This window comes from Helicoverpa armigera, chromosome 17 (assembly GCF_030705265.1).
Source record: "Helicoverpa armigera isolate CAAS_96S chromosome 17, ASM3070526v1, whole genome shotgun sequence".
Lineage (NCBI taxonomy): Eukaryota > Metazoa > Arthropoda > Insecta > Lepidoptera > Noctuidae > Helicoverpa > Helicoverpa armigera.
The window spans coordinates 4,803,497-4,818,190 of record NC_087136.1 but is presented as its reverse complement, the minus strand read 5'-3'; the positions used below and the strand labels follow the sequence as shown (position 1 = coordinate 4,818,190).

The following is a 14,694-nucleotide window of genomic DNA, read 5'->3' as shown; positions in this document are numbered from 1 at the left end:
GTGTCTTTTTTTAGTTTTATCAGCTTACGCGTGCGATTAATGCTCCATCAATCTATGAAGGTACAAAGACCCATTCGACAGGAGGTCTGGAATTTTTATGTGTTCTAAAATCGCAGTTTTATTTGCATTTTGGACATCACATAAGGTAGGTACGCAGATATTCGTTTGGAAAATGGCTTTACGAATAAAAAAGCTTTTGGGCATGACACAATTTTTTACTATCGCCACTGACCTTCTAATCTACCTGTCAAAAAATCAAAAATATGCGATCACGTTTATAAAGGTATTGTTTTTACAAATGGTATTGAATAACGCCCACTGTTTGTAAACACTTCAGAAGCGACCTCCCACGTTGATGACGCAGAGTCCAATCAGTTCAAGGGACAATGCGATCGAATTCACTAATACAAACTGATATTTTGAAGGTCAATATTTGCATAACACCTCCCAATATGTTCGAGGGTTAAAGGGTAACTTGGACACTTTGATTATTTCAACTTCATTTAGACACATTATTTTAAAAGCAATTCAATAGCCAACCCTAATCTAGGTTTCGGAGATAGCCTTTATAAAACTTATGTTAAAAGCTCCTAATAAGCGATGTCCTTAGAGGGGAACTAAAGACTTTATTTATGGTCAGCAGAAAATGCCTCTTGCGACTTCCAAACTAGGAGGCGTTAGCTTATTTATGACACTTGGTTTGTTCATCTTACACTGCGTTTTTACTGATCACATTTCACTCGAGGCGCCAGCTAAGTTTCTTCAACAAAACTGCAATGATTGCTAAAAGATATACTTGTTTCCTCTAACATACTCAAGAGCCTTTTGCAGCAAACACTTAACATTCTTACAAATTAGTTCTTACTTTATAAAAATAACTTCTAATAACATTTATGTAAGTGGCTGCCTTGACCTCACCAAGAATGTGGGGATCGAGTTTTTTTCCATTTTTCTACCATGTTCGTGTTCCGAAGTTGTTACTACGCATAATGTTCTATAGTAGCGATTAATTAGCATCGATTCACTTTATCGATTATATCTATTTATGGTATGGAAACAATGGTGTTTTCTATGCAATTTGCCTTATGGATTTCATCAGTTCTTGTTGATAGATTGAAGAAATAGTTTATGGAATCATTCTATGGATTTTGAAGCGAAGTTTGAAAAAAATGCCTGATTTACTTCCCTTATCTAACAGTAGAGTATCCAAAAGTTTTTACGGCTACAATAATGGACTTGTTTATTATATTACTTTAGTTTACCAAATTAAGTTAGGTACAATACAACCAATGTCTATTATTGCCTATAGGTATACATTCTCAATTGAACCATTACTATTAGCCATTTACTGGACCTCGACAAAACGCTTACAACACCAATTAGAATCCGTGTAAAGAGACAATAAAAACCAAAACGAAATCAAATTTTCCGCCATATTTTCTATCATACATATGATTGCAATCAATATTGTGCGCAATGCACCACTGCGCATGTTTCCCTAGGACCGGTGGAGAGTCACGGAAAGTTCAACCCTGTAGTTATATAAATAGGGGTTGTGTTTGCTTGAATTAGGGGAAACCCCAGATGACAGCCCGCGGTATGGAGTGGACGGACAGTTTGCACTGCCTGTTTTGTGTAGTCTGTACAAAATACGTAATATTAACATAATATCAGTGATATACTCGGCGTGTTATCACAGAAAACTGTAGTTTATCAAATAAAAATCGTGTGTTACAGTGACTCCGTGTGGTGACTTTGTAAATTGTAAAATTCTTTCAAAATCCTCTATAATTGGATGCGTCTGGATTAAAGTGTGTTAATTAATTGGTTTTAAGCGTTTATTATATTTAGTGTTTTACGTATTTTAAGGCGTGGACGGTTAGTCTTGGGAACATTTATTTCGATTTACAAAATTATAAATTCGTAATAGGAATCGTTGTTAAAGCTTCTCTACAATATTTTGTAGAACATTTAAGTATTTGGCTCAAAACTGAAAGGGGAACAAAATAAAGGGGATTTTCCAGTACCTAGGTATTATTTTCTTTTTCTCTGAAATTAAGTGTAATGCAATTAATACCTATTAAAGATGGTATGCACCATGCTAAAGCCATTGTTATTTATTCCAACAATAAAAAATACCACAGTAAATTGTAAATAGATAAATACCTTATTCAAGAAATGCGACATAACATTATTTGTTTGTAATTTCCTCATAGCGACAGAAATACCTGCAAGTCAAAGTATGCCGGCTATTCTTTGCATAATAATGTTACCGTAACTAATTGTCAAGCGAAATAATCAACATTATTTAGATTTGTATTGGAAGTAATGACTTAAGGGTTCACCATCATCATACTTACGGGTTCATTAAATAAATGTGGGAATCTAATGACTTTGCAGTCATTAAAGCACCACAAATATTCTTCCGCATAGTATAGGTACCTATATTTTTTTTGGGTGCAAAAAACCCTTAAGTATTTAAATAAAGTATATACAGGCATATTAATACTTAATTGTAGTTATTTCTTATGAAAAATAAGCCATGAAATTCAGCTCCTCTAAATCAACACATAGTTTTGTAGTTTTAGGTAAAGTCTATTGTAAATTCCTGTGCTAAAATTAAAGGGCCTACCTTTAATTTAATTTTATAACCAAAAATCTGCAAGAAAAAAAGCCGTTTGCAACCTATAAATCTATAGACCATTTCAGATAAATTATCGCCTTTTCCTACAAAGAAGGCACCAGTTATAATGACCACTCTCGAAAGAAAATGACAAGTTTTCCATTACCTTCAACCACTATGGTTCTATATAAAGCTGAACCCATGAATAGCGAACAAAAATAGTGTTAAATTGAATACATCGTGTCATTGTATGTAATCCAATGAAGTTGTAAGTCATCGCTGACTCCAGTACATTTATAAACGGCTATCTTTCGTTATCTAATTCGCAAAATAGGTCGATTTTCATGGCCCATGAAATACTCGTATGTATATCGTATAGTCCGTATTTCGGATAGCACGATAAACTGTAACTCTCGGTTGTCATTTGAGCATCTTTGGCTGTCGTTACGGGTATTCAGAAGCCAGTAAGTCTGACTGACAGTCTTACCTAGGTATTGGTATTGGGTTGCCGTGCTAGGTTGAGTACTAGGTCGAGGAGTTCAGATAGGCAGTCGCTCCTTGTAAAACACTGGTACTCAGCTGCACCCGGTTAGACTGAAAACCGAATCCAACATAGTTGGGAAAAGGGTAGGCAGATGATACTGATGTTATGTACTATACCTACACAGAAGTACATATGTAAGTCTGTGTTAGTTAGAATTACGGTAAACTATTCCATGAGGATTTCCGCAAAGTTCTAATTGTTGTTATTGTTTTTAATGGTTTCTATTAAACCATTCGTTTTGAATTACCACATGATGATACTATGACTTGTATCCTAGAATTTTGTCTGTTTTTCAAATACAAACAATTAAACTCTAATTAAACGATGGGTTTTCTCTCCCGCTAATAACAATACAGGGTACTCTTTTAATATTATTTATTGAATAATAATTAATTATTAAATTAGTACATAGAATCTAGATTTTACTTGTGATATGGAATATAATATCATTGGCATAAAAAACGATAGAAAACCTTATAATTTAGAACATCATTAGTGAAAGCGTAGACATAAAATTCAGTTAATTTTAAACGCGCCACAGGTATCTTCTATCGTCAACTTAATTAGCAAAATGGAATGGGCTTATTCGACAAAAAAGTGATTAAAGCTATGTACGAATGTATGAAAGTGTTCCCATAGCATAGAGTCGTGTCAGAAACGTGTACATAAAATACCAAGTCATTAGTCGGCTGAAGAGAATATTTCGGTAAGTATTTCAAGAAAAAAATAATAACTGTTATTAATTTTTAAAAAGGTTTTTTTTTTGTACTTGGCTCTATATTTAAATTGAAAAGATCATTTGAGATTGTTTTTTGGTAACATCGAATATATTTTCCATAGTTAATTAATTTTGTGTAATTAATTGTTAAATAATGTGTATTCAGTACCTATGTTGATGATAATGTTAGAATAGTGATTTTTCGTAAGTTTGAAACAGAACGAATATTGACGATACCCTGATTTTGAATATCCGTTCCCAATTGCATTGTGATGAGTAAATTGTTCTCAAAATGCTGTCTGTTTATTTCTGAAAACAACTTGAGGAAAATCACTCGAATTGAACAAAGTAAATGCATTATTGTGATTCGTATTAAAATTCAGTATTTATTTACTTAACACAGTAGCAGGTTAATTTATGATAACAGTATGTAATAGAAGCTTTGGGCTGGTTGCACATGACGGTAAAACTTTATACACGTCTCTAAAAAAAACATATAAAATATCGATTGAATTGACTTTTTGATAGTGTTCTCTCCTATAAAAAACTACTTTAATGGCTTGGAAACACGAAGGCAATTCATCATCATCTCGCCTTATAGACAACTATCATACATTCCTGAATATCGATAGTCATCTGTCTTGAACTTTTTATGAAGGTAGATAAAAGGATATTGTCGCTGCACAAAGAAAATTACAGGACTGCATGCAATCTAATTGATAGGAGACAATAAAAACTGTCTTGTGAAAGAATTTTTCAAATGTTTTAAAGGGCCTTCAAATTGATTATATTTTCCAAAGGTTCTATTGTAGTTAATTGATGATTTAATGCTCTTTAACTGTATAAGCATCTATTGTCACAAAGACAATTAGAAAATAACATATTTTCCTTTTCTGCCAAGCGATATTTTTTTGGATTTTTAGTTTTATCGATTTTGTAATGGATAAGATAGAATGTAATCATGTCTGCAACCAGCCTTACGCCATTCATGCCCTTATTATTTCTAGGTATTCGGCATGGAGTGTGACAAGTATATCCCTTACCGTTTAACCGAGACTTAGTGCCTGCTTGCGGCTTTTTCAGAGCTTATAATGCCAAGGTACTAAGTTAATGCATGTGCATGGATATGTGTGTGTGTAGAGAGCTTAAAGTAATGCTGTAAATTGCTCGGTTTTCCTCCTTTAGCTGCACTGAACTAACTTTGAACTGTAGTTGTGTTAATGTTAGTTGCACGCTTTAAATGGCAAGTTTTAGAGTGGTTATTTGGCTATTTTGTTAATAAAACTTTTTATTATTTTCAATTGTTTTAACAACTGCTTCGATGGGAAGGTTCACAGATGCCTTCTCTATTTCAATGGATTTCAAAATGCTTGAATATAAATAAGTATTATCAGTAGTGGTACATTACCTATATAAAATATATTTTTTCAATATTTAACAATCATATTTCCCTTACTACATTTTAAAAGTAAACGCGTAAGTATCAACTTTTCCTCTTATATTATCGGTCCTGGTTAACTCTCTGGCTATCGCTTGAACTTCATCAGTATTTCACAAGAAGCCGCAGGATTAGCGTGTGTCATGCGTCTGACGTTTTCACAGTAAGTGTTCTGACTTCTGTCCTATCACGGCGTGTGTCATATGTCTGTTTGTTGATGCTCACATCGCGTCTTTTGTGTCCCACGTCGCAAGTAGAGCGACCCACTTGTCCCATACAAGTTGTGTCTTTAGCTACTTTGTTTGATGTTTGCTTGAATGTTCCACTTGACAGCCACTTTTTAGTTCCAACTTTAAAACCTTGATGATGATAAACCACGTATATATTAGTCACAGGTTTGTGACGTCATATATTGTTTTGAAAGACCAAAATAATACAATCCGATAGACTGAAATTACAAGTTTGGTATTCAGATTGTATCGTAAAAGCTAACAAATAATTACTACAGAACAATTAATAAAAATGTTTATTGTATGTCGAACAAACAATCTGATATTTATCGCTGTCAATTACTTATTTTTATTTTAGTTCGATTTTATCTGCGGCCAATTTTATTTATATTTTCGACGCTTCCTGGTTCTAAAGCTTTGGGCATACGAGCTTTTGTAATGTTTAAGATCACTTGTACCTACTTATATTAAATCTGACACCTACTTTTAGAAAGGCTTGTTTGGCCTCGAATGTCTTACCAATTTAGGTAAACCAAATTAGTGACAACATTTTATCACATATCCCGACTCTTCTTTATAAAAAGCATTGACACATAAAATACCTACAGGTACCTACGCCCTTTTTTTCAAACCAATTTCTTGTAACTAATCTGCCTCAAAAAATTCCCATGTACCTACTTATACCACAACAAGACTCAATGTATCTATGAAAGGTTTCAACCAGTATCAACAATCAGCAAAAAGTCTTTAATCTATCTTCATCATACCAACACCTTGTCTATTAACAGCATGAGTGTAACCTCCTTGGTGTGTAGGTCGGCGGGCGGGTCGGGCAGCGTCGGTGCGGAGGAAGCCAGTGACGGCAGCGACGCTGAGCGACCCCGCAGGGGGCATCATCTCCGTGTCCCAACACCGGCCCTTACACAGTAAGTACTATAGCTACATCATCATTATCTCTTGTTGGATTGTAGCTGAGTTTCCCATCATGGCACGCTGTTGAGCGCTGTCTTCAGTTGTCCTCTTTTTATATCTTTGTATGCGGCCTTTAAAAGAGGAAGAGCACAAGGAGTATCCAACACGGAGGAAGGAAAGATATTCAACCTTTATGCCTGCGAGACTGGCCAGTTATAAGATTTGAAATATGAAGAATACGTCGATTTTGAAAAACGAACACATTATTGGTGCATGACATCTCGGTTAATTCAGCCAAGCATTGAAGTGAAGCCCTAAACTTAATTGAAATTAGGACCAAGCAAGACCTTTGGAAACATGTTCAATGAACAATTAATTTGCTATAAATAATATCGTGATAGGTTGTATAGGTATAAAAGATCGCTTTTAGTGATACGACGGTCTATTGTGTCACATACCTACTGTACTTAATTAAGCTTAATTTATTACAAAAAAAAAACTGAATTGGTAGTAGGTGTACGTAAGTGAGGCTACGGGAGTTCGGATTTAGGTAGATCTAGACATATGTAGCACAGCAAGACTCATGACTTCTTAAAATTATCAACCTACACCTTCTTATAACTAGCGCAACATACTAGAACCGTTAGATCATTCAAATAAGAAATCAAAAACGGTATTTGCGTACCGTACTGTACTGGAAGACTGTGGACGTTCAACAGTAGTGTACAGTGACGTCACATCTCCAAGTAGGTAAGGTTCCAAGTGTTGCAAATGCATTTCTTGATCTGAACACGCAAATACCTTTCGTGGCTGTTTCCGTCGTAGCTAATCGGCTGTGCAATCAATTTGCCACACATACAACATGCCAGCCAGGTTTCTTCCAACCTTGAGTGCTAATCCATCATAAACGTGCTTCAGGAAAATGATCGTTTATTGTTGCTATCAATCCTGTCTGCTAAGGGTTTTCACCACTTCGCCTTAATGTGTTTGTCGGTATTCTGCCCGTTTCTCAACCGAATTTGTATGTTGTTGTCAAGATAGTAAGTTGATTTATTTACGTAGTTCCATATCTATTGTTTGACGCCTGAACAGTCTGTGCGAAGTTTTAGGAGTTTATTAACCAGTTCTAAGTTTCAAGTGCTGTTCAATTGAAAGTTGTGGCTACAAGTTTGCAAACACATAACTTTACTCCTCGTTGTTATAGACACCACGATTTATTCAGGGTAGTTTCCAAGGTTTAATATATTTAGGAATTGTTCAGCTAGTTTTCCGAGACTCGCTTCAAAGGTGCTGTTTCTTGGGAAACAAATTAAAAGTATTAAAACAACTTGTTCTCTCAGAAGTCTTACATAAGTAGGCAATAAATCGCAATTCCGCGGTTCGCACAAAGCGATAAAAAACTTTGTACTATTAAAAAAACTTTACGTAAACTCACATCAGTCATAATATAATTTAAACAAATACAGTACGTATTTACACATTTTCCCCCGTATCTTAAAACGTAAATATGAAATAGAAACCGAGGAGATAAGGACACAGCATTCATTTAGTTTCCAACCTGTTGTTATCGTTTTTAGATCGCTTAATGCATTTGTACGTGTAATTCTGCTAATTGAACGTGTCAAATGCTCACAAAATGTTTTTAAATCAATGGTGAGACGTGAACTGATAGAGTTTCTGTGTTATGTGATTGTGCAAATGGAAAAAAATGTACAGAAAACTGGTGTTCCGAGAACAGTACGATGGTCGTTGCGTAGGGAGAGCTTGCCTTTGGCTCAATTCAGACAGGCTTTCCTGAAAGGCAGGAGAAGTATATCCCCCGATAATTTCCCCTGGCGACGTCGGTAAGTTTAATCGAAATAATATCATAGTTACAACTAAAACAATAGAACGTTGCATGAGAAGTGGGCGTATCAAACCTTGGCCGTCTTACCACAAAAACTTTTTAACGTCAGTTTATGCCTTGTCTAAAAAAATGACAAATTATGACGTTGACATATGGTTCATTTTGCAGCCAAAATTTTATTAGACAAGTGTAAAACAGGGTTTAAAGTTTTTGTAGTAAGGCCCTATTTGTTTTTATTCCATATTTAAATTCAATATTGTCTTTCTTTTCTGCCATTAGCGTGTTATCCTTATGTCAAGCTTTTTTTTCATTTTATTGTTATCTGTAACTACTCTTCATCTTTTCATGTCTCTAGGCTGTATTCGTGGTTACTTCTCTCCATTAATTTCAATTGGTCGTAAGCATCTCTAACGAATTATCGTAATAGTAACTCAGGGTGATTGCCTTTTACTATTAATGTTACCCATAAAATGGATTAACAATAGAATATTTATTATATTTTCTATTTTATTGTTAAATTACATGAGTAATCCATATATTTTTATTTGTTTCATACTTCAAAATTAAAAAAGAAAATGTGGATTGATTGAACTGAGTATTTTCTCCTGAATTTCCTCAACGAAACCTTGAGTTCCTTGCATTGTTATCACGTAAACACATCGTGTGAACAAAACAATATAAGCTACATTGTAAATTGACATAACTCTTATCTTTCAGAGGGTATCAAACAATAATAAAGATTATCTAAATATAAACAACTTTGAATACTTTTGACCTCTTATGTAATAGTCAATATTAAAGGGTGCGTTAAACTGATACAGTTGATTGAGTGACCTAGTGGGTTTATCGATATGAACCGTTTGGTCATCGATTTTTGTGGTCACGATTCTCGATTATAGCACGATGTGATCATGCACTGTCTTTGTTGGATTATATAAAGCAAAAACTAATACCCCTAACTTTCGATAACATTGTTCTTTGTTCTATCTGAACAATCTACTGTTTATTTAACTCTACACACACTGCGTCACGGGATCTTGTTAGACGGACGTATTGCTTCCAAGTACCATTTAAAGTATAGAATAAATATTTCAATATCAAATTAGTATATTATTTCTTTTAATCCCATACCTCCTATAGGTTATGGGCCCAGTGCGAAAAAGGACTTTTAGTAGTGAGAACATTCAGTAGTGCGTAGTGACAGTAAAGTGCATAGTTGTAAATAAAAATAAAGTTGTGACAATGGAAAAAGTGAAAAGAAACATTAAGCCTTTTAATGGAGAAAAGTACAGTGTATGGAAATTTAGAATTCGTACACTGCTTTCAGAGTTAAACTTGCTCAGTGTTATTGACGAAGAAATTCCTGGAACGCGATCCGCTGAGTGGGAAAAGAATAATAAGGCAGCCAAAAGTATTATAGTCGAATATTTGGCGGACTCATATCTTAATTATATTAATGAAAATGGGACTGCTCAAGCAGTTTTAAACATTTTGACGCGATCTATGAAAGGAAAAGTGTAGCAACTCAATTAGCGCTGAGAAAACAATTATTGGGATTAAAATTAAAAGCCGATATACCCTTGATCAAACACTTCTCAACATTTGACGATCTGCTGACAGAATTATCAGCTGCTGGAGCTAAATTAGAGGAAACGGACAAAGTAGCTCATTTATTACTTACTCTCCGAATACATATGATGGCGTTATCACTGCAATTGAGACACTATCTGAAGAAAATATCACTCTCGGTTTTGTAAAACTAGACTATTAGATCACGAAGTAAAATTAAAAACGAGAGTCGTGATACCAGTTTAAAGATACTCCATGTTGAAGAAAAATATAATAAAACAGATACAATCGCACAAAACAAAACTATTTGAAGAATACAACATTCAAGAAAACAAACAAACAAAAATTTGTGAAATGTCATTACTGTGGACGCAAAGGACACAAGAAACAGGATTGTTTCTATTTCAAAAGACAGACAAATATACAAAACAATGCCCCAGAAAGGACAAGACAAGTCCAAACTATTGCCCTGCAAGAGGGAACGACCTCGAATTCTTCTTTTTCAGGATTTGCGTTCATGACAAGCGCATACCATTATGAAAAAGACCACTCGACAATTAAATTCCTATTAGATTCAGGAGCGTCTGATCACATCACAAATAGAGATGATCTCTTCACATCGTTTGAATGTTTAAATCCTCCTTTAAAAATTTCAGTAGCTAAAACAATACATTTATTTCAGCAACTAAAAGGGGAAACATAAATCTTATCAGTCAAACAGGAGTGCAAGGAATACTTACAAATGTATTGTTCTGTGCCGAAGTACCATATAATTTAATATCGGTATCAAAGATGCAGCAAGCAGGATTCACCATAATATTTGATGACAAAGGCACACAAATTACAAAGGAAGGTAAAATCATCATGAAAGGTAAGACATTGAATAATCTTATAGTTCTAGAGTTTAAAATACCAGTAATAAAAGGGGAATCCGCTTCCCAAGCATGTTATGTTAATGAAAATAAATATGAATTATGGCATCAACGCCTAGGACATATAAGTAAAACTAAATTCCTGCAGTTAAAATGTCATAATATGATTGATGACTTAGATGAAATAAATACCGTAACTCCAAATGATAAGTTGTGTGAAGCATGCATAAATGGGAAGCAGACTCGCCTGCCTTTTAATAAAGTTAAAGACAAAAGTTACATTAAACGCCCTCTGTTTATTGTGCATTCAGATGTTTGTGGTCCTATAACACCTCCAACAATAGATAACAGAAATTATTTTGTTTTATTTGTTGATGAATACACACATTATTGTGTGGTGTATATGTTAACTTACAAATCAGAAGTGTTTACAGCTTTTAAAGACTATGTCGCTAAAAGTGAGGCTAAATTCAATTTCAAAGTAGTAAATCTTTTAGTGATAACGGTGGTGAATACTTATCCACCGAAATGAAAAACTACTGTAGAGAAAGAGGCATAAGCTATCATTTAACAGTTCCTAGAACCCCACAGTTAAATGGTGTTGCAGAACGTATGGTTCGCACAATAACAGAAAAAGCTCGTGCTATGTTAAATGGCACTAAAGCATCAAAACGTTTTGGGGAAATGCAGTTTTAACTGCAGTTTATTTAATAAATATTACGCCTACGAAAGCTTTAAGTCAATCAAAGACACCATACGAGATGTGGCATGATAGGAAACCAAGCGTTAAAAATCTCAGAGTTTTCGGTTCAACTGTATATGTTCATAATAAAACCAGTAAAACAAATTTGACAATAGGTCGTGGAAAGGAATACTGGTAGGTTATGAACCCAATGGTTATAAAGTTTGGAATACAGAATTCGAAAAATATGAAACTGTAAGGGACGTTGTAATTGATGAGACTAATTTTATCGAATCTAGGCCTTCATTACGACCTGAACGGAGTAATAATACATATTCCCAAGACGAAACTGATAATGACTCCGTAACAAAATCAGTGTCTTATAAGTCTCATAGTTCTGGCCCTAAATCAGATAGCTCTCAATCTGATGAATGCAGTACAAGTAAAATTCGAAAAATCGGTAGTCATGAAATACCGAATGAACCTGAAAATGAATCTGAGAGTAGTTTGAAACACAAAAATCAGGATAAACCTGATGAATTTTTAAATTTACGAAGAAGTGAAAGACTGAAAACATGTTCGCGTAAATCATATAATGAAAATGACTATGATGTCTATAGTGCGTTATCCATCACAAGTAATATACCAAAATCATTAAATGAAATTAAATCTCTGAACGATAGGAATCAGTGGGAAAAGCAGTCAGAGAAGAACTCAATTCTCTTAAGAAAAATAATACATGGACATTAGTACCAAAACCATTAAATAAAAATATTGTAGACTGTAAATGGATATTCACTATTAAAATGACGTTTCAGGTCAACCTTCAAGATATAAGGCACGTCTTGTCGCTAGAGGTTTCAGTCAAGAATATCTTAGTGATTATAATGAAACATTTGCACCAGTTGCTAGAATAGCAAGCTTTAGATTCTTAATTAGCTACGCAAATCAATATAATTTACTGATTCATCATATGGATGTAAAAACAGCATTTCTAAATGGTACACTAAAGGAAGAAATCTACATGAAAGTTCCTGAAGGTGTAAAATGTAAAGATAATTACGTATGCAAATTAAACAAAGCTCTTTATGGCTTAAAACAATCAGCTAGATGTTGGTACGAAACATTTGAACAATGTCTCAAAGAAATAGGTTTTCAGAACTCCCCAGTAGATAGGTGTATATATATGAAAGGTAAAGGAGACATTTCTAAAAATATTTACGTAATCTTGTACGTCGATGATTTAGTTATAGCATGTGCAGATTTGCAAACAATGAATAATTTCAAAGCATATTTAATGACTAAATTCGAAATGACCGACTTACACGATATCAAATTATTTTTGGGCATTAAAATAGAGAGACACCATGATAAAATTACTTTAGACCAAAGTGCTTACATTAAAACCGTTTTGAATAAATTTAATATGAGTGATTGCAATCCTATAAACACACCGATGGAGCTTAAATTAAACTATGAAGCTCTTAACGCTGATAAGAAGTGTGACGCACCATGCCGTCACCTGATCGGTTGTTTAATGTACATTATGCTTTGTACGCGTCCGGACTTAAGTACATGCGTAAATATTTTAAGTCGGTACACAAATAAGAACAATAAAGAATTGTGGTTATGCTTAAAGCGAGTTTTAAGATATATCAAAGGCACAATTGATTTGAAGTTAACATATACAAGAAATAATTACAATAACATCCTAAGTGGATATGTCGACTCAGATTGGGGTGGCCACGATTGTAATGATAGGAAAAGCACTACTGGATATGTGTTTAAATTATTTGATCAAAATACAATTACATGGTGTACAAAGAGACAAACATCAGTAGCGGTCTCGTCTACTGAATCCGAATATATGGCTTTATATGAAGCTGTTAAAGAAGCATTATGGCTTAAGTCTCTGGCAGAAAGCATAAACTTAAAAATTAATAAGCCCATTATTTTATATGAAGATAATAACGGATGTATTAGCATAGCTAATAATCCAACAAGTCATAAAAGGTCCAAACACATAGATATAAAATATCATTTCTCTAGAGAACAAGTTGAGAAAAATGTAATAAAATTAAATTATATTTCCACAGGTAACCAGTTGGCAGACTTGTTGACAAAACCTTTACCAGTCGTGTCTTTTATAAGACTGAGAAAAGGATTGGGTATAGAATAAGTTTTAATTTAAGTACAATTTCATTATGAAATGGTCTGATCAGGTTTTCTGGGTTTCCCTGATCCTGTGCAGCAAATGTTGGACCATTATTGTACAGTTGTCCCAGACCTTACTTGGAAGTATAATATGTTACGTCGTATTTATAAGTTGGTATTCACTTTGTAATGTTGAATTGTAGACTAGATACTGTATAGTAAACTAACGAATGACTAAAAGTTAGGGATTAATTTTTGAGGGGGCGTGTTGGATTATATAAAGCAAAAACTAATACCCCTAACTTTCGATAACATTGTTCTTTGTTCTATCTGAACAATCTACTGTTTATTTAACTCTACACACACTGCGTCACGGGATCTTGTTAGACGGACGTATTGCTTCCAAGTACCATTTAAAGTATAGAATAAATATTTCAATATCAAATTAGTATATTATTTCTTTTAATCCCATACCTCCTATAGTCTTCAATGCTGATTTGGTATTTGCTGGGATTTATAATCACTAGCATGTTTCAAGCTTTCATAAATAATTATGTGAGAGATCAGAGGATTGGGGGTTAGGTTAAGATACTTATTATACTTTAAGTCTACTGATATACCTAATTATGATTCGTTGTTGTACAGAAACTGTTCAGTTAATAATGCTACTATTGTTGTTCCTTTTGAGTTTTAGTTTGGATTATTGTTATTAAACTTTCGATTTTCTCATAAGATAAGAATGTTAATGCATTTCACCCTTCAGTTGGTATAAGATAGAGTTTACTTACCTAGAGTGTACTTAACATTTGGTTAGTTCAAATATGAGCAAGAATATCTAGGTATCTTTTTTTCAACCTGGTTGGGAAAAACCGCTAAGCAGATGATTAGACAAACATAGCTAGATTACTTTTCAAGTTAAAAACATAGCTAGCTATTGAATTAAAACAATGTGATATGACGTAATAGCGCCAATCTTCATTGAATTTACAAAATGTTGAACAAAGGTACATTTCTAAGAATATTATGTTTTGTATGAAGCTCAAGGTGCATTGTTAAATAAAATAGATAGTAAGCTAAATATTATTAGTTTTTCTACGTCTGATTCC

At 33.9% G+C, this 14,694-nt stretch overlaps 1 protein-coding gene across 2 annotated transcripts in view; it reads left to right on the top strand.

Moving 5' to 3' along the window:
• The window catches only part of LOC110373838 (uncharacterized), a 73,689-nt gene that overhangs the window by 11,615 nt on the left and 47,380 nt on the right, over nt 1-14,694 (top strand). For both annotated transcript variants that reach the window (XM_064038932.1, XM_064038933.1), the window contains exon 4: nt 6,369-6,479. In XM_064038932.1, coding sequence (XP_063895002.1) covers nt 6,369-6,479 — 111 coding nt within the window. The remainder of the gene's footprint in view (nt 1-6,368; nt 6,480-14,694) is intronic.